General features: G+C 38.5%; 1 protein-coding gene and 1 long non-coding RNA gene across 2 annotated transcripts; one reads left to right on the top strand and one right to left on the bottom strand.

Annotated features, from left to right (window-relative positions):
• Positions 1-15132: 15132 nt before the first annotated feature.
• Positions 15133-16345, bottom strand: LOC127559073 (uncharacterized). Its single transcript, XR_007953061.1, has 2 exons — positions 16254-16345; positions 15133-15389 (listed from the first exon to the last, which is right to left on the bottom strand). It is a non-coding gene; the product is annotated as an uncharacterized LOC127559073 (long non-coding RNA).
• A 36-nt stretch (positions 16346-16381) lies between these two features.
• PSMB4 (proteasome 20S subunit beta 4) lies at positions 16382-19706 on the top strand. The gene is made up of 7 exons (XM_051992658.1): positions 16382-16552; positions 17681-17887; positions 18221-18367; positions 18548-18629; positions 18823-18939; positions 19110-19198; positions 19553-19706. Exons 1-7 carry the CDS (start codon positions 16413-16415, stop codon positions 19563-19565), a joined length of 795 nt encoding a protein of 264 aa, XP_051848618.1. The 5' UTR covers positions 16382-16412; the 3' UTR covers positions 19566-19706.
• Positions 19707-20380: the final 674 nt, after the last annotated feature.

The raw sequence follows: 20380 nt of genomic DNA, 5'->3' as shown, positions 1-20380 counted from the left end.
TGAAGGAGTTCCTGGTCAACTCAGTGAGATTACAAAGCAGTAAGCCTTTGTTTGAGATTTTAGTTGGATCTTCCTAATGAGAGTATGAATCTGTTTCATAGTGTCTTTTATATTACCTCCATGATGAATTCATTGGTCTCCACTGTTGTGAAATAGATAATTTAGGGGAGACCTTCCTCTTTGTGCTGACCTATAAAAGGTAGTAACTAGCCCTCTTAGGATTCTGTTTTGCCTTTTTATCTTTCCAGAATGACCTTGAAAATGTTGCAGAGAGGGTCAGGGGAATTCACCCCCATTAAGAACCATTAATGACAGTCTTGAAGCAAATGCACAGAAGGGCTGTAAGAAGTCACCCATGTGGGCTGAAAAGAAAGTTTCTGAACAAAGTTCACTCCAGTCTTGGAGGTGGCGACTGTTCAAAGAAAGCACATGGCTGAATGATGAAAATTCTTGAGACGTGCTTCTTTAGCCAAAGTTGGAGAGTGTAGATTCCAGCCTTCTAGTGAAAGAAGAGGATCCAGCTTCCTAGCTGAAGAAGGGAGATTTTGGGAAGCTGTGCCAGCATGGAAATTGTGAGTAATCCAAAGTTTGACAATTTGAGAATTTTTTTTTTCCATCAACAGAACAGAACCTTCCTAGGCAGTGTGCATCTTGAAGAGGCAAGAGGATCATAAGTGTCCTATGTCCCAAATTTCTTAAGTTCATATTGCCTTCCCCTTCATAAGAGTTCATACTGGGAAAAGTTTTAAGTATAGTTCATGTTTAGATTTCTATAAATATAAGTAGCAGAGTTTTCTATTCCTGTACAATTAGCACCCAAGGAAAATAAATATTTTTTATTTATATATAACATATATAAATAATAAATATATATGATAAAAATATTTACATATAAATATATCAACAAAGAATGAAAGATATTATATGTAGATCCAAGAATCTTATCCTTTGTTTTTATCATAGATTATTAGGTTATTAATATGATACAGATTCAATGGACAAGCGCGTTTCCCTTCTGAGGAGGTCCAATGCATAGGATGACCCTGAAAATTTGGGAAACATCATTGCAAAGTTCCCAACATTCAAATGAGTTCCACCATATTATAGGTAATGTTGCCTATGTAACAACACCAAATGCATTTTATTTTTGAGGATAACAGAAATCACAGAATGGTACAATGAGTCTGGGGCACTGCATGTGTCCCTGTGAAAAATGGTACTTACTAAAATGTTGGAGGCTTCCCTACTGGTGATCCCAATTTTGCTTACCTTCTGAGGAGAGTCCAAACTATAGAATAATGTTGATCTTTTTTTCTTTTTTTTCTCCTTTTTTTCCCCCTGAGGCAATTGGGGTTAAGTGACTTGCCCAAGGTCACACAGCTAGGAAGTGCTAAGTGTGTGAGATCAAATTTGAACTCAGGTCTTCCTGACTTCAGGGCTAGTGCTCTATCCACTGTACCACCTAGCTGCTCCTAGTGTTGTTTATCTTAGAAAATTTGGGGAACTTCGGAGAGGGAAGGAAGAGTAAGATTGAAGAGGAAATTGTTTATTAATTATTTTAATTCCTTTATATATTTGTTTACATTGTTTATGAACTTTGGTAAATCTTTTCCATTTGTTGTGGGCTTGGAATAAAGGCTGTTCTATAACCAGTAAATATATTTATTTTCCTTGAGTGCTTGAGTGAGAATAGAAAACTCTGCTACTTATATTTATAGAAATCTGAACGTGAACTATACTTGAAACTTTTCCCAGTAAGAACGCTTATGAAGGGGAAGGCAATATGTACCTAAGATATTTGGGAAGGAAGGGTTGCCCCAAAGTTTTAATTCCAAAGATAGAGGTGCTGCAAGGTATTGCAAGATATATTAGGTATATTAGAAAAAACAGGGTATACTTACACACACACATACATACATACATATGCTGTGTATGTATGTATGTATCAGTTGGAAAATGTAGTTGGAAAAGATGTTCTGTTTTTATTTGTGAAATCTTACTCAGAAAAAAAAATTGCCACAGAAACTTCCTGGAAAACTTCTAAGTTCCTCTGGTCCTATCCTCAAGTCCAAAAAAAATGTGGGGTAACTGGAATGGAGAAGGAGTTTGGCTCAGCTCCTGGTTAATCATTTAAGTAGAAAAACAGAGCCTGCTCTTAGAGTTTTGCAGGTGGCTTATCTCTAAATCTCAGACTCTTCAGAGTATGAAAGTCTATGTAAAAAGATCACTGACTGCTCAGGAATTTAAAGAATAAGTAGATAACAACAAAACAAAAACCCTAATAAATACCATCAAAAATATTATTCATTCTATCTATGGTCTAAGTGTATGACTTCACATTTAATTTTTCCAAGACAGTCTCTAAAACTTTAAAATATATAAGTGCAGTAAACAGATTAACATTCATTCAGTACTTTTGTTCAGAATTTCCCGTAGCAGTTTATTGTATATATTAGATGGCTCTGCAGACAAATACAAGGGCTAGAAAGAGATCATAATAATGTTTATGGGAGGAAATACAGGAGCCAAAGGCAAAAAGGTGATAGAGAGCACTTGTGTCATAGGAATTGAGGGATGAATGCCCACTCAAACCTATCAAGAAAGGAGAAATGGTCAAGATTAATGAAAAGGAGACAGAAATGATATTATCATGAATATTAACATATCATCAGAAGGAAGAAATAAACAAGGACTTTAGAAAATGGTCAACATTTTCAAATTGAAATGGAGGCGTGATGTAGTAGTCTTGGAGAAATGTTAGATATTCAGACATCTGATGATGTTATCTTTCTGCCAAAAAGTGGACTAACTAATACATTCCTGACTTATTTTAATGATAATTCAACAGTTAAATACAGGAAATCTAGGATAACAGTGTAAAAGAATGACTGAATCAATCATGTGAAAGTTCTGGGTTTTGTTTTGTTTTTGAAAGATAGTAATATATGAATGAGAAAACAGAAGCTTTGGCAAAAAAGGGAACCATTTTATTTTGTTAGACTGGAGCGATGGGAGAGAGTGAGAGACCTAGTGAGAATTTGAACTATGAAGGATGGGAGCTTCAGGAATTCTGAATGAAGAGAATCTATTATCTCAGCAAAGTAGGGGGCAAGGCCATTTTTTGAAACTGAGGTCATAGAGGTTGGAGTTAAGGGCTTTAAGAGAGGTTTGGGGAGTATGATAGGGGAGCTAGAGGTTAATAAAAGGATAGTATTACAATGATGTGGCTCCTGTTAAGGTTAGATAACACGAATTTGCAAAGAATTCAGTCAACAAGGTTTCATAATGTCCTCTTGTGGTTCAGAAGTAGGAATGGAGAAGAAAGAGTTGAGAATTAGAAAAGGGGTAACCGTAGAAGGAAATGAGAGTAAGGATAATGTATTTTTCTTTTATTTTTTAAAATTAAAAACTTTTAATGTATTTATTTTTTAAGATTTTTATTGCTATCCTTTGTTTTTATCAACTTCATTTCCAAATGTAGTCACTCCTACCTTTCTACCCAGAGCTGCATTCTCTATAAGAAAGAACAAAAAAAGAAAAGAACAAGAACAAGATGAAGAAGGAGGGGGAAAAAGCAATTCAGCAAAATTAACCAACACATTAATCAAGTCAGGCAGTATAAGCAATGCTTAGACTCTTAATACTGAGCATTAAAAAAAGAGGGGGAGGAAAGGAAAGGTATATTTTCTCCTTTTTCCTTCAGAGTCAAGCCTGGTCATTAAAATTACCCAATGGTGGGTTTTTTTTTCTTCTTTCCATTAAAAAAAAAATTGTAGTCATTGTGTATGACTACATATACAATAATGTTTGTGGGCTATTTCATCTTTTCCATGTTTTTCTACATTTATTTTTCCTGGTTGTTTACTTCAATTTGCAATAGTTCATAAATATCTAATCATGCTTCACTGTGCTCTTCCTATTAATTTTTTTACAGCATAGTAATATTATTTTACATGCATCTACCACAATTTTTTTAAACCTGTTACACATTGGGCTTCTGAAAAAAGTTTTGTTATAACATCTCAGTCATTTTTGAATCTATCTCCTAAATCTCCCCTCTCCATATCTTTTTTTGTAACAAAGAAAGGCAGTTAAATAAAAACAATGAACATAGTTACAATATCTAACAACGTATATAACATTCTAGTTCCCTGATGTAACATCTCTCTACACAAGGAGAGAGACTTATTTTCTTGTTATTTCTTTAAGCCCAAAATTGATTATTATAATTAGACTTCAACTCTATTTAAATGTTTTTTTTTATTTTTATTTAAATTATTGTACTTGCATATATTGGTCCTGTTTCTGCTTATTTTATATTCTGCATCAGTTTATACAAATTCCCATGTTTCTCTGAACTCCTCATATTGATTATTATCATTGCCCAAAACTATTAGAGTTGTATACTATAGTTTATACAACTAACCTCAAATATGAGTACCCCTTTCATTTTCAATTCTTTTGCTACCTCAAAAGAGGACAATTTGTTGTAAAAATGACTCACTCTGTCCTAGTCATCTATAAAAAGGGGATAATAATAGCACCTATCTCTCAAGGTTGCTATAAGAATCAAAAGAAATAATAATTGTAAAGCATCTGACATATAGTAAGTGCCATATGAATTTTTAAGCATAATTTTTAAAATTTATTGTTTTCCTTATTTTTCTGGTTATATCTGTACATTAATTTTTAAATATACACATTTCTTTAGTATCATATTGGAAGAGAAAAATCACAACAAAAGGGAAAAACCATGAGAGAAAAAAAAGGGGGAAAAAAAGTGAACATAGAATGTGTTGATTTATATTTAGTCTCCTTAGTTCTCTTTCTGAATGCATATGGCGTTTTCTGTCCCAAGTTTATTGGGATCGCCTTGGATCACTGAACCGCTGAGAAGAGCGTCAAGTCTTTCATAGTTGGTCATCACACAATTTGGCTATTATTGTGTACAATGTATTCCTGGTTCTGATTGTTTCAATCAGCATCAGTTCATATAAATCTTTCCAGGCCTTTCTAAAATCAGTTTGTTTATAATTTTTTATAGAACAATAACATTCCATTACTTTCATATACCATAACTTATTCAGTCATTCCCCAATTGATAGCATATGAATGTTTATGATGAGGATAATTTTTAGATGCCTCAGGAAGAGCACGTGAATTTGAATCCTGACACTGCTGTTTTTTGTGTAATTTTGGGCAAATCATTTGATCTCTCTGAGGTCTAGTTTCCTCATCTGTAAAATGAGACTAAATGATTTCTAACCTCTCTCCCATCTCCAAATTTATGAGCCCATTAACCTTGATTCTCATTACCCTTCTCCTAAAGTAATGAAAGAAGAAGCCCCCAGAGAAAAATGTTCTCACTGGGGACCTACCCAATTACTCAGCAAACATTCAGAGGTCATATGCTCAGAATGGGAGAAATAAAAGTCCCAAATACAGAATGAGATAGGGGTGGTGGTATGAAGCTCCTTCAATTATAGGGGTCCTCAAACTTTTTAAATAGTGGGCCAATTCACTGTCCCTCAGACTGTTGGAGGGCCGGACTATAGTAAAAACAAAAACTTGATTAAATATGTGCTTTCATATTTGTCATGTTGTGCAAGAAAAATGAGGCCAAAAGGGAAAAGCCATGAGAAAGAAAATAAAACAACAAATAGATGAAAATATTAAGCTTTCATCTATATTCAATCTCCATAGTTTTCTCTCTAGATGTGGATGGCATATGAAGCGATTTTTAAATAATTTATTTATTTTTAATATATATTGCTTTATGAATCATGTTGGGAGAGAAAAATCAGAGCAAAAGGAAAAATCCTGGGAAGAGATTTTTTTAAAAGACCAGAAAAAAGGAGTGAACATAGCATGTGTTGGTTTATATTGAGTCTCCTTGGTTGTTTTTCTGGATGCAGATGGCATTTTCTGTGCAGTCTATTAGGATTACTTTGGATCACTGAACCATTGAGAAGAACCAAATCTTTCATTGGTTGATCATTGTACATTTTTGCTGCTTCACTTGTTCATCATCTTTTTTAATAGAACAATAATATTCCATTATCTTCATCTACTACTTTTTCAGCCATTCCCCAAATGATGGGCATCCACTCATTTTCCATTTCTTTGCTACCACAAATATTTTTGCACATGTGGGTCCTTTTCTGTCCTTTAGAATCTCTTTGGGATACAGAACCAGTGATGGCCCTGCTGAATCAAAGGATATGCAGTCTGATATCCCTTTGGGCATAGTTCCAAATTGCTCTCTAGAATGTTTGAACCATTTCACAACTCTACCACCAATGCATTTGTGTCCCAGTTTTCCCACATCCCTTCCAACACTGATAATTATCTTTTCTTGTCATCTTAGCCAATCTGAGAGGTATGAAGTGGCACCTCAGAGTTGTTTTAATTTGCATTTCTCTAATCAATAGTGATTTAGAGCATTTTTTTCATTGGACTACAAATGGCTTTAATTTCATCATTGGAAAATTGTCTGTTCCTATGCTTTGACCTTTTATCAATTGAAGAATGCCTTGTATTCTTATAAATGTAATACAGTTATTTTTATATTTTAGAAATAAGACCTTCATCAGAAATACTGGCTATAAAACTTCTTTCCCAGCTTTGTACTTCCCTTTTAATCTTGTTTCTGTTGGTTTTATTTGTGCAAAATTTTTTTAATTTAATGTAATCAAAATTGTCCACTTTTCCTTTCATAATGTTCTTTAGTTCTTCTTTGGTCATAAATTCCTCCCTTCTCCAGAGATCTGATAGATAAATTATCCCTTGATCTCCTAATTTGTTTATGGCATCATCCATTATGTCCAAAAAATGTACCCATTTTAACCTTATTTTGGTATGTGGTGTGAGATGTAGGTCTATGCTAAGTTTCTGACAATTTATTTTCCATTTTTGAAGTGATTTTCAATGTGATGATATCTCTTCTGAGAAAGTACAGCAGAGAGGTAAAGGAGAAATGATTCTTGTCCTAGCTTTCTGAATGATTGAAGCCCATGTGGGGCCATGCCCAGCCTTTTTGAGCTCTCTTTTCCTACTGGTAAAATGAAAAGGAATAACCAACAATAAAATTAGACTAGATTCATGTATCTGAATTTTTCCTCAGAGATTTATCAACCTTTAAGTTGCTCCACCTGAAGAGAAGACAAAGAAGGGAATAGAGGGAAGAACATCAGCATCTTCTGATTTTAAAAACTTCACATCATTAAAAATTCTAAATCTTTCCTGTTTGAATTCAGTTCATTTCATCATAGTCAGTCCTCAAGAGAAATGGAGAACAATTCTTCCTTTCCCACTTTAGAATGAGTAACAAGCAAGATGAAATGGTGAATCTAATCCAAGGAGGCAAGTTTGATCTCACAGGAATTATTGAGACTTGATAGGATAAGACCCAAGACTGGAATATGTCTCTAGAAATCTTATTGTAATGGAATAGAAGAGAAAAACAGTAAGGGCAAAAGGGAGGAGAGTGGTATTATATAATAATAAAGTACATTCATTGAGTAAATCCAGAAGACAAGAGGAGTGTGGAGACTATTTAAGGGAAAATCAGTGGCCTACTTGTCTCAATTTCTCTCCACATGGGAGAACTGGGAGCAGAATGCCAGTAACCAATATACCTGGCAAGCACACTTCCAAAATGGAGAGCAAATTTTCAATTCTAAGCTCAATGTAACCTCTTTCCTTCTACCATCTTTCTCCCAGGAATCTCCACAAAGCAGCCCTTTACGCTCCTGTTAAATGATGTTACTAGTTGATGAGTTCCAGGGTAATATCTCTCTTTTTCAAGATAATAGTGACAAAAGATTACATGCCTACCCTGGACCGTATATTTTTAGTCCCTTGAAAAATTTGACACTATTATTATCCTCTTTTCTTTGATACCTAGTTCTCTCCATGATTTTAGGGCATCATTCTCTGATCATCCTCCTCCTACTATCTGAGTTTTCTTTGCTATATCCTCTTCCAGATCACTCTGACTATAGGTGTCCCTCAGGGTTCTGTCCTGGGCTCTCTTCTCTTCTCCCATTATACCACTTCACTTGGTGATAACCTGAGCTCCCAATTGATTTAATTACTATCTATATGATGATTCTCAAATCTACCTATACTGCTCTAACCTCTCTGCTCATCTTCAACTGCCTTTCAAATATCTCAAACTATATATTGAGTGGGCACCTTAACAGTCAACATGTCCAAACTCTATCCTCCCAATCTTCTTGAATTCCATCTTCCTTGTTACTGCAGAGGGCAACACCATCTACCCAGTCCCTCAGGTTCAACCTAGATGTCATCCTGGAGTTGTATCTCTTACCCCTCATATCCAATTGGTTCCACGGTCTGTCGATGTCACTTTTGCAACATCCCTTGATATCCCTTTTTCTCTCTTAGGACATTGCCACTGCTCTGATTCAGGCTCTCATCACCTCCCATCTGGACTACTGCAATAACGTGCTGATGGATCTGCCTGTTTTAAATCTCTTCCCATGCAAATCCATCCTCCATTCAGCCATCAAACTAAAGTGAAGGTCCAACCATGTCATCCCCTCATCAATAAACTTCCAGGCTGTCTTCATTTCCAAAATCAAATATGAAATCCTCTGTTTGGCATTCAGAGCCCTTCATAACTTAGCATCTATCCTACATTTCCAGTCTTCTTACTAGTTTTCCCTATTGTAGCCCCTCCTCATCACATACTCTTCAATCCAGTAACACTGGCTGGCCACTTTGCCTATTCCTTCAGAATTCACTCCATTTCTTGTTCCTGGGCATTTTCTCTGACTCTCTCCCATACCTGGAATACTCTTCTACTTCATCTTTGCCTATTGACTTCTCTGGTTTCTTTTAATTCCCAACTAAAATCCCATCTTCTATAAGAAGCTTTTCCCAATCTTTTTTAATTCCAGTGCCTTCCCTCTCTTAATTATTTCCTGTTTATCCCGTGTATAGCTTGTTTATACAAATTTGTCCGCATATTGTTTCCTTCATTAGATTATAAGTTCCTTAAGAGCAGGGTCTGTTTTTTGCCTTTCTTTGTGTCCCAGGTGCTCAGCACAATTCTTAGAACATAATATGAGCTAAATTAATGCTCTGACTGAGTGGTGAGTTTACTTGTCATTTTCTATTTGCATGGTCTTTTTTTGTAACTAGCATTTGAGAAAGCATCAATCTGGCGAGTATAAACTAAGAGATACCCACTTTTTAAGGGATAATGACCAGGGAAGCAAGCATTTTTTTTTAAGTTTTAAGCCAATAAGCATTAAATGACTTGTCCATTATGTGACAGTCCACATAACTACTAAGTGTTTCAAATAAGATTTGAACTCAAGTCTTCCTGATTCCAGGGCTATTACTCTAACTTACTGTGTCACTTAGCTGCCCACTTACCAGCTATTAAACATGAAAATGTGCTCCTAAACTAGCAATATTTGGGGGGGGGGGATGTAGATAGATAAAATTTGAGTACCTCTTTCCCGGAGGAGAGCAGGGAAGCTGACCTCATGTTCCCTTATGTTTTCCACAGGTAGGAATCACAAAATGCCTTGAAGAAAGGTGGGCAAGAATTTAGAGAAATCTATCAGTGCCTCCCCTTGAGCCAATGGCAATACATATGGACTCCCCATGTGGATGTCCATATTTTACATGGGCAGCATGGGCAGCATCCATGCATATACTTGGTACAAGAGGAAGTACTCATAAAAAGCAAAGAATGCAAAGCAAAGCTAGCTGTAACTATCAACAGGCTATCAGAGCAAACAGAACTATAAATACCATCATACACACACCAAGACTAAAACAATTCATGGGTGGTGTTATACTACAAACATTACACAAGCACATAATTCAGTAAGTATACCAGCAAAACCATAACAAACATTAACCCAGGCAGGTAATAATTAACATGTGCAATAACAAATACACACATTTATATGGAAGGCACACTTTAGGTCGGAACTCTCTACTACCATCACCTGGACACGTGTTACCAGTTCAGATTCACCTGCACCATTATAAGTGAGTCTAGTGACTGGCCTGAATTCTTCTGGAACTTATTCTTTGCTTCAACATTATGAATAGAGGACCACTTCACTATCAGGATTTTTCTGCTCTGGGGATTTTTTTTACACATAGTCACAGGGGTCCTCAAACTTTTTAAATAGGGGGCCAGTTCACTCTCCCTTAGACTGTTGGAGGGCCGGACTATAGCATAAACAAAAACTTTGTTTTGTGGACCTTTAAATAAAGAAACTTCATAGCCCTGGGTGAGGGGGATAATCGTCCTCAGCTGCTGTATCTGGTCCACCGGCCATAGTTTGAGGACCCCTGGACTCTAGGATGTTTTTTTTCTTCAAGTATGATTGTCTACTAATAGTATCTAGGTATCACAGTGGATAAAGTGTTGGACCCGGAATCAGGAAAACCTGAATTCAAATCTGTGTGACATCAGGCTGATGACACACTTTGCCTCATTTTCCTCAATTGTAAAATGTAAAACATGACCACCTAGGGTTCTTGTAATGATCAAGTGGGATATTTGTAAAGTACTCAGTAGTATCTGGCATACAGTAGGTGCTATATAAATTCTAGATATTATTATCATCTTTATTATTAACATTATTACATAATAATTATTATATAATTATATATGTACTATATTATCTATCATATATAATTATATAATATAACATTATTAATATAGTGACATTAAATGTCACTTTCAGAGGCTATATTTGGTTTAGGCAGACTGAATAATTGATGAATGGTTTCATCATATCATTTCTTTCAGAAATAAATCTCTTGAGGTGAAGTCATGTTACTTGATTGGCTTCTCTATCAGCTGTGACTATTTGTATCATTTTCAAACATGTCAATAGGTAAGCATTGCCTTGGCTCTTGCCAAATATAAGCAAACATGGTTAAAGTCTGCAGCATCATTTCTAGTGGAATATATGTATTAGAAATGTCATATGTTAACTCCATTAAGATTAATATTCAAGTCTCAATATTCTCAACATTTTCATCAGCATTCAGTTGAAATGATCAGGTTGTGTGTTTCTTTGTAGGTGGTCGAGTACAATTCTAGATTTTTAGGTATCTGCCAGAGACAACATTCCTTGAAATGTTTTTTTGCAGACAAAATTTGAAAGAAAGCAATAAACTGGGAAAACATTTTTATAGTTAAAGATTCTGATAAAGGCCTCATTTCCAAAATATATAGAGAATTGACCCTAATTTATAAGAACTCTAAGCCAATTGATTTTGATAAATTGATAAACGGTCAAAGGATATGAATAGACAATTCTCAGATGAAGCAGTTAAAACTATTTCTTAACCATATGAAAAGATGCTCCAAGTCATTATTAATCAGAGAAATGCAAATGAAGACAACTCTGAGATACCATTACACACCTATCAGATTGGCTAGAATGACAAGAAAAGATGATAATGAATGTTGGAGGGGATGTGGGAAAACAGGGACACTAATACATTGTTGGTGGAATTGTGAATACATCCAGCCATGCTGGAGAGCAATTTGGAACTATGCTCAAAAAGTTATCAAACTATGCATACTCTTTGATCCAGCAGTGTTTCTACTGGGCTTATACCCCAAAGAGATATTAAAGAAGGGAAAGGGACCTGTATGTACAAGAATGTTTGTGGCAGGTCTCTTTGTAGTGGCCAGAAACTGGAAACTGAGTGGATGCCCATCAGCTGGAGAATGGCTGAATAAATTGTGGTATATGAATATCATGGAATATTATTGTTCGGTGAGAAATGACCAGCAGGATGATTTCAGAGAGTCCTAGAGAGACTTACATGAACTGATGCTGAGTGAAATGAGCAGGACCAGAAGATCATTATATACTTCAACAACAATACTATATGATGATCAATTCTGATGGATGTGGCCATCTCCAGCAATGAGATGAACCAAATCAGTTCCAAAAGAGCAATAATGAACTGAAACAGCTACACCCAGGGGAAAAACTCTGGGAGATGACTATGAACCACTACATAGAATTCCTGATCCCTCTACCTTTGTCCGCCTGCATTTTTGATTTCCTTCACAGGTAAATAGTACACTATTTCAAAGTCTGATTCCTTTTGTACAGCAAAATAACTGTTTGGACACATATTTATATTGCATTTAATTTATACTTTAACATATTTAACATGTATTGGTCAACCTGCCATTGTGGGGAGGGGATAGGGGGAAGGAGGGGAAAAACTGGAACAAAAGGTTTGGCAATTGTCAATGCTGTAAAATTACCCATGCATATAACTTGTAAATAAAAAGCTATTAAAAAAAAAGTTTGACTTGTTCAGAATGGATGCTGGCAAGAAAATCCATACATTGAAAAGGCTTTCTCCCAAAATACTTTGGCAATCGGATCCAGAGGATTTGTTATTAACAGAGCACTGGTACCTCACTTAGCCTGGCACATGGTAGCTCTTTGGTGGGAAAAGAAAAAAATGACCCTTTCCTTCAATTGCTCAATGCTAAGAAATCAGTGTTTCTGCATAAGCATCAAACCAAACCAGTTTTGTATCTTACCTGAAAGATGAGAAGTTAACTTTCAGTTGGCTCTAGATCTTTAATCCTTGTGGGGAGAACCCCACATTTTCTGATAACCCTATAGTTACTAGGCTTTCCTTTTAATACATGAAGTTTGATTGACTTTCTCTCTCTTTCCAACTGCTTTTGGATTTGGGGAGTAAGCACCAAGAGAATGTTTTTACATATCTTTGGCAAGCAGCAAATTCTGATTGGCTTTATAAAATAGGCATTATTTTCCAAATGTGCATAATTCTGTATTCGGGAGTGAGTAATTTCATCCTGTAAGTTTGGGGTAGTATAAACTTCCTTTAAAAAAGTTTTTATTAAAAAAAATACTTAAAAGGACAGTGCTTAAGGCTCACTAAGCCCAAGATAATTTCTGGACTGGAAATAAGGACAAAAAAGTCCAAAATGTCCCTTCATTTGGCAGATTTGCTAAAGAAAGCAAATATAGAATGGTTTATATTATAGGAGTTGATTAGTCTATGGTGGGGGTTCCTTGAAATATGTGAAAATTTTCTTTTTGGCTTCGGTCTAAGTAATTGTGTAGAAATCTGGGGGTGAGCTTGTTTTCAGTCATAAGAGCCCAGAACTTTGAGATGATAAAAATTCTTCTAATTAGTTGAAACTACCAATTCAGGAGTTGCTCAGCTAGAACTGAGTGGTACACAAAAGTATCAATCCAACATTATGTCTGCTTTCTTTATAGTTGCAAGGAGGTGGGTCTATTTTGACCTGCTTCCACAATACTTGGGAGAGGGTAGGGTAGATGCCCTTTCTTCCCTATATGAACATATGCCTAATTCTATTTGTTTCTTCTTTGCCAAACTTATATCCATGACAAGGTAGAGATGGAATTGTTTGAATGGCAACCTCATGAGTTTGGAAAATCCACAGATCCGGCCAGAGCACCGGTAGGCAGAGCTGAATAGGCAGTTGTAGCAAGATTTTCCAGAGTAATATTCAAAAATATTTTGCATTTTTGAAATAGCTGTAGAAAGATTGGAGAGATCCAAATGGATTTGGAATGAGAGTTATCTAAAGAAATGGTGCTTTAGACATTGTGAATACTTAGTGACAGAAAGAAGTACCAATTATGCATTCTGAAATGCATCAACCCTTGGATCTCAGTAGAGAGATGCAACTAAGGAAACTTCATGAAGATTCCACAAAGAAATAAAAAGTCTTTCAGGGCCAGGAGTTGGAAAGTTCCCCTACCTTATGTTTGAGCACCCTACTCCATGGTCATTGTATTTGTGGAAGAGTCTACCTTGGATTTTAGAGATAATATATGAACTGTTCTTGTTTCATTTTAAAGTAAATTCCTTTTTAAAAATGCTAAATAACTCTGGTTGGCTGATTGTTAATGGGGAACACACTGGTAGGGACTTATGAGCAACAAGACTAGAAATTTAGCTCCTTAGGGTTATCACCACACTAATCCTCAAAGCGCAATAGCTCCCTTTGGTTTGGTGTATCTCAAATAACAAGTTTAAATGCAAGCTAGGGGAATGGCCCATGAGAGTGGGGAATGCTACATGATATCTACTTTTAGGAGCAGGTAGGTGGTATTGTGGTTAGAATACTGGCCCAAGAGTCAGGAGAACATGACTTTAAAATCTGGCCTTAGAGACTTACCAGCTGTGTGACCTTGGATAAATCACATAAAAATTTTAAAAATCTACTCTTAAGAAAATCAAATTGTACATAATAGAGATTTGTGATGTCGTATATAGGCCTCTTTTTCTGTTCTTTCTATAAGGAAATGTTTGTGTTTATGTTTATCAAATTTATCATAATAAAAAAGTATTTTAGATAATATGTACAGAAGTTGAAGCAAGGGCAGGTAAATAGAGGATGACTATGAAAGTGTGGCATGAAATGCCAAAGCGAAGGATGAAATCAGGCTGATAAGGAAGTTAACAAAAGTTAACCAAAAAGTTAACAAAAAGGATTTTTTTTTAAATTATGGGAGTGAGGGAGAAAGAATAGGGTCAGAGAAAGAATAAGTCCACTTTCAATGAAGATAAAATGATAATGAATGATGGAGAGAAGGAAGAACTGCTCAACTCTTATTATGCTTATTTTTTTCTTTTCCAGTGAAAATGAGCTTTGACCTAGAAATGGAAAAACAAACTCTAAATAATAGGAAGTTGAAACAGAAGATAAATAGAAAGATAGAGAACATTTAGCTGCCTTGAGTTTAAGTCCCAGTTCTGGATGTACTATGTCTCGGGATAATGAAAAAACTGGCAAATCAAGATTGTGGAGATAGATTGGAAGAAGGGCAAATGTCCTGATTTTGAAAAATAAGAGAACAGATTGTACGAATGATTGTACAAAACAGATCAGGGAATTCAACTTTAATGCCTTGCAAACTTCTAAAGTGGTTTTGTTATGGTAGTTGGTTTTTTGTTTTTTTTTTAATTAAGGGGATTGAAAAGCAGCACTTCCTGCTTACCTGTTAAGTTTCTGAAATTTCTCAAGACCTTTTTGCCATAAATGCTGAATTTAATTGTCCACGTAAATAAATGGACCTGGCCAGAAGGAAAAACTTGAATTTGAAGCCTCCCTCAGCCTCTTTTATTAGTTGTGGAATCATGGAGCTTTGGGCTCCACTCTGAACCAGGGAGATGTGTCTACAGGTCTTATTTACCCTAAGGAATAACTGGAGAGACACAGGTTGGGGCTTAAGAGCCCTTTTGAGCAAGTTTCATTTAGCGTTACTTCCTCTCGGTGGCCACTAAGTGGCGCACTGGATTGAAGAGAATTCTGGACTTGGCACTCAGCCTCTCAGCTTCAGTTTCTTCATCTGTAAAATGGGAATGACAATGCTTACTTCACAGGGTTCTTGTGAGAATCAAATGACATATTATGCGTCAAGTGCTATGCTAACATTAAAGCGTTATGCAGAGGCTGGCATTTTAGAACATCTTAATGTTTCAGTTACACTGCTTTAGAAAAAAATATTTATGCTGAGTGAAATGAGCAGAACCAGGAGATCATTATATACCTCAACAACGATACTGTTTGAGGATGGAAGTGGATCTCTTCGATAAAGAGAAGATCTAACTCAGTTTCAATTGATCAAGGATGGACAGAAGCAGCTGCACCCAAAGAAAGAACACTGGGAAATGAATATAAACTGCTTGCATTTTTGTTTTCCTTCCCAGGTTATTTATACCTTCTGAATCCAATTCTCCCTGTGCAACAAGAAAACTGTTCGGTTCTGCACACATATATTGTATCCAGGATATACTGTAACCTATTCAACATGTAAAGGACTCTTGCCATCTGGGGGAGGGGGTAGAGGGAGGGAAGGGAAAAATCGGAACAGAAATGAGTGCAAGGGATAATGCTGTAAAAAATTACCCTGGCATGGGTTCTATCAATAAAAAATTATTAAAATAGAAAAAAAAAAGAAAAAATATTTAGCCTGTTTAAAGTTTCCTCATTAAATAAAATCAAATGGGATTGTGCTTATAAATATATGTATATGTGTGCATACTTACATCATGGCATTATATATAAAAATGCATTGTCCCGTACACATGTGTATCACATCTATTACACGGGGAAAGTGACTACTCCGCAGTTCAGGTTGTGGGTTCCCAGGTCCTACTCTACATCCACTCGCCACTCCCATCCCCAGAGCTAATCCCCGCCCCCATCTCACCTCGGCCACACTGAACATGGCGACGACGTCATCCTCGAGTTGGACCCCATTCATTGGTCTGTCCCGAGGAGGAGGGAAGAAAGAAGGTGAAGGTTTTCTACGTCACTTCCACTTCCCTTCGCGCAGGCGCCTTCATTTCCCCTAGGCAGAGTGACTAAGATGGAACCGTTGTTGGAGCCGCGGTTGGGTTTCTGGGCCGGGGGCCCCTCGCCTGGCCAGTTCTATCGTATCCCGCCCGTTCCGGGAGTCCTCCCGGGGCCGGAAAGTACTACCTGCGGAGGCCCGATTACTCGGACGCAGTGAGTGTCCACTTCTTTCCCGAACCCGGGCATCGGGGCCGCCGGGGGGAACTGAAGGGGAACCTGGGGGAGATGGCTGACTGGACGGCAGCTGGAACTGGAGCCGGGGCCGAGACAGAGGCCCGGGGGTTACCGGTGTGGAGGGCTTGGCTGGGGGGAATGTAGCGGAAAAAGCCGTGGAAAACCGGAAGTGAGGGTGTCCTGGAGTCTGGGGGCGTTTCCAGCGCCGGCCTAGTTTCCGCCAGGGCTCTGCGACTGACTGATTCCTTCATACCGCTGCCTTTCTTCGCTCGCTGTCCATTTGAGCCTTTCTCCTGCTCCTTCCTTTCTTGCCGGGCTTTCCCGAAGCTTCCCCAAGCTTCCTCCCGCCGCTCCCCGGCCCTTTCTGCTCCTGCTGAAACCGCCAGGCCCGCAGTCACCCGCCCTCCCCTCTGTGGGCCTTCGGTCTTTTCCCCGAGCTTTGGTCCAGGTCCTGGTCGCTCTGGTGCTTTGAGTTATACCTCGGTGCCGGGCACACCCACCTTCCTATTCCATCTCCGCTCAGCCCCCGGGTAACTGGCCCCGGGCCGGCCGCTCATCCTCGGATCCGAAACGAAAGCTCCCTTTCTAACTCAATCCACCTTCAGGCCTCGGCCTCTTAGAGGCGCCCACCCCCACCCCTCGTCCCAGCCCTGGTCCTCCTTCCCAACCAGACACTGCTTTGTCTGTGAACTTTCCTCGGCCTCAGTGGCCTGAGTGACAGGATGCTCTGCCTCAGACCCCCTCCTCCCCTCTTCGTTCTTGTGTAGTTATTAAAGTTCAGTACTTTGTTTAGCTTCCTGCGCGCCCCCCCCCCCCCACTTTATCTTTTATCCTATTGGTTTTCACACGCTCTGTCCTATTAGATTGTGTGTGAGTGGCTTCTGGGTGACCGGCTTTCTTGCTCTGTGCCAGTCAGTAGGTGCAGAATGATGAGAAGTCCCTTCATCTCCAGATGCATTTTCCTCATCTGGAATGTGGGGCTACTGTTCTCCTCAGTGTCTGCCTTCACAGGGTTGTTTTTTAGCCTGAGGAGAGGATGTATGCCAAGGGTTTTGAAAATTTTTAAGCGTTGTATAAACGTACGTTATCGCCATTGCATCTTTCCAGGAACCCGATGGTGACAGGGACCTCTGTCCTAGGTGTGAAATTTGAGGGTGGTGTAATAATTGCGGCAGATATGCTGGGTTCCTATGGCTCCCTGGCTCGTTTTCGAAATATCTCTCGAATCATGCGTGTCAACAACAATACCATGCTTGGTGCTTCTGGGGACTATGCCGATTTCCAGTATGTGAAGCAAGTCATTGATCAGATGGTGTAAGTCAATATGAAGACCCAGTTTCTCCGGTCATTTGGTGCCAGTTCCACAAAGAAGTGACTTCTCATTTCTAGGGCCCCATCCTGAGGAGTCCTCAAGTGGGGAGGAAGGAACTGTTCTATCTTCCTTCCACACAGGGCATTAGGATGTTTTTCTGAGCCTGTAGTGGGAGGAGGGAAAAATCCAGTGGCAGGAGATGTAGCAAGAGCTGGGCTGTTTTCCCATAGAGCTCAGCATGAGGGACTGGCATCTTATTGGGGGGAGGGGGGTAGAAGGATCTCCTTGGCTGCTGCTTTACTGTTTTATTTCCCTCCTGATCAATTCTTCTGAAGGATTGATGAAGAACTGCTGGGTGATGGACACAGCTACAGTCCCAAAGCCATCCATTCTTGGTTGACTAGAGCCATGTACAGCCGCCGTTCTAAGATGAATCCGCTCTGGAACACCATGGTCATCGGTGGCTACGCTGATGGGGAAAGGTAGGTTTGGAGACATCTGTTGCTTTGTCAGGGCCTCTACCCCAAGGCTGTATTCACTCGCTCAGTTCTCGCATCCAGGGTCTCATCCCTGGTCCAAATTCAGAAATTAATGGTAGGGTGGGATCTGGGGAGGTCCAAGGTAGAAGAGGTCCTTTGACCAGTTTCGCTGTCTCTTTCCAGCTTCCTTGGCTATGTGGACATGCTCGGTGTAGCTTATGAAGCCCCCACACTGGCCACTGGTTATGGTGCCTACTTAGCCCAGGTAAGTAGGCTGATTCTGACCTCCCAGCGGTGACAAGAATGGGAGGGCTTCTCCAGTAGACAAAATTCAAAGTACTTAGAGTAAGGCTTGTGAATAGACTGTTTCCCTCATGTGAGAGGTCGGTAGAAATGTGTCTTCTCCCTCTTTGCCACCACCTCCCAGTTCCATAACCCTGTGGTTCTTTCCCTCTCAGCCCTTAATGCGAGAGTTTCTGGAAAAGAAGCCAGTTCTAAACCAGGCAGAGGCACGGGAGCTGGTGGAACGCTGCATGCGCGTGCTGTACTACCGGGATGCTCGTTCTTACAACAGGGTAAGGCACAGTCAAGCCAGGGGGTGTCATTGAAGGTCTGTGGTTTCTAAAGTGCATATCACCTTATTCCTCATCTTACTCCTCTTAAAATCTGAGGGTAATCAAATTCCTTGACCTGACTTCCAACACCAAGCCAGGGGAGTTTTCTCACATACTGTTCTCCCTTTTAGTTTGAAGTTGCCACAGTGACTGAGAAAGGAGTTGAAGTAGAGGGACCTCTGTCTGCAGAGACCAATTGGGATATTGCCCACCTGATCAGGTGACTTGAAATTCAGGGTTTCTTTTTTGGGTGAGGGATATTAAGGATTATAGATGGGAATGGTAAATGTGAAATTTGTTGGGTAAGATTTTTCCTTTTCTGAAGATGCCATAAATTCTAGAGGAGAGTTTGAGCTGTCTTCTACTAGAATTTGGGCACTGGTCAGAGTGACTGCCTTGAAAGTCAGAAAAACCTGAATTTGAATCCTCCATCTGCCTTTTTTACTAGTTGTGGAACCATGGTCATTTTAAAAATAGATGCTTTAAGTACTTGTGAAACACTGCTGTTTATAAGCCATAATCCTGTCTTTTCTGCCTCTGTAATGTTGTTTTTTTTTTCCTTTCTCTTTTTTAGTGGTTTTGAGTGATGCAGTTTTATCTCCAGCCTCTTCTATTATGCTCTAAGTTACTACTGACCCTGCTATTAACCATGTTGGCTGTCCCAGGACTGAGATTTGACTTTCTTCTTTTATAAGCGATTGATAGGAAATAAATAATTCTGGACTTTTTGTCTTTGTGCTTGTGGGATAAGATGGTGAGCCTGTTGCCTCTTGCAGTTCACTTCCACCCATGCAACGACCTAGTTTTCATTCTCTCAAGACATCTTTGTTCAAGAAAATTAATTTGTTCTGTAAGGACATAGTATCTACACTGATTTTTTTTGGATCTCAGACTCTGTAGAGGAAGTCCCCAAAGATTAATGCTAATACTCTAACCTTAACCCTGGTTTCAACAAAACTGCATTTTCAAAGTAGCAATAAGATGCTTAATAATCTAGTGGCAAACAAAGATCAATGAGAATTGCAAATACAGCCACAAAATTGGGCTATCCCCACCCCCAAAAACAAAAACAAACACCTTCAAGTGAAAAAGTAAAAGAAAACCAAGGATAGATGGGCCTTGGCTTTGTAGTGCAGAGTGCTTTTGCCCCACCCCCTCACCCACCCTCATATGTCTGTTCTTGGTCTGACCTCTCATTCCATAGAGATCTGCAAATTTGCTCAAACTGTGTGGCTTCCAAAATCACAAAACTCACTATATCAAAGGTGGGAGAGGCAGTAAGAAGAAAAGCAATGTTGGTTCTAAAATAAACTTCAAATTATCTCTAGTACATTTGTTATCTGGGCTTATATTTTATCTTCAGTGTTTAAAAAAAAAAAATCACCTTTTTAAAAGTAAAATT

The sequence above is a fragment of the Antechinus flavipes genome, chromosome 4 (assembly GCF_016432865.1).
Source record: "Antechinus flavipes isolate AdamAnt ecotype Samford, QLD, Australia chromosome 4, AdamAnt_v2, whole genome shotgun sequence".
Classification (NCBI taxonomy): domain Eukaryota; kingdom Metazoa; phylum Chordata; class Mammalia; order Dasyuromorphia; family Dasyuridae; genus Antechinus; species Antechinus flavipes.
The sequence above is the reverse complement of the archived record's forward strand: the minus strand, read 5'-3'. Positions and strand labels throughout refer to the sequence as shown.

Coding starts and splice junctions, on each gene's coding strand:
- PSMB4 (XM_051992658.1), top strand. CDS start 16,413: ATGGAACCGTTGTTGGAGCCGCGGTTGGGTTTCTGGGCCGGGGGCCCC. Junction 16,553..17,680: donor GGCCCGATTACTCGGACGCA/GTGAGTGTCCAC, acceptor GCATCTTTCCAG/GAACCCGATGGTGACAGGGA. Junction 18,940..19,109: donor ATGCTCGTTCTTACAACAGG/GTAAGGCACAGT, acceptor TCTCCCTTTTAG/TTTGAAGTTGCCACAGTGAC.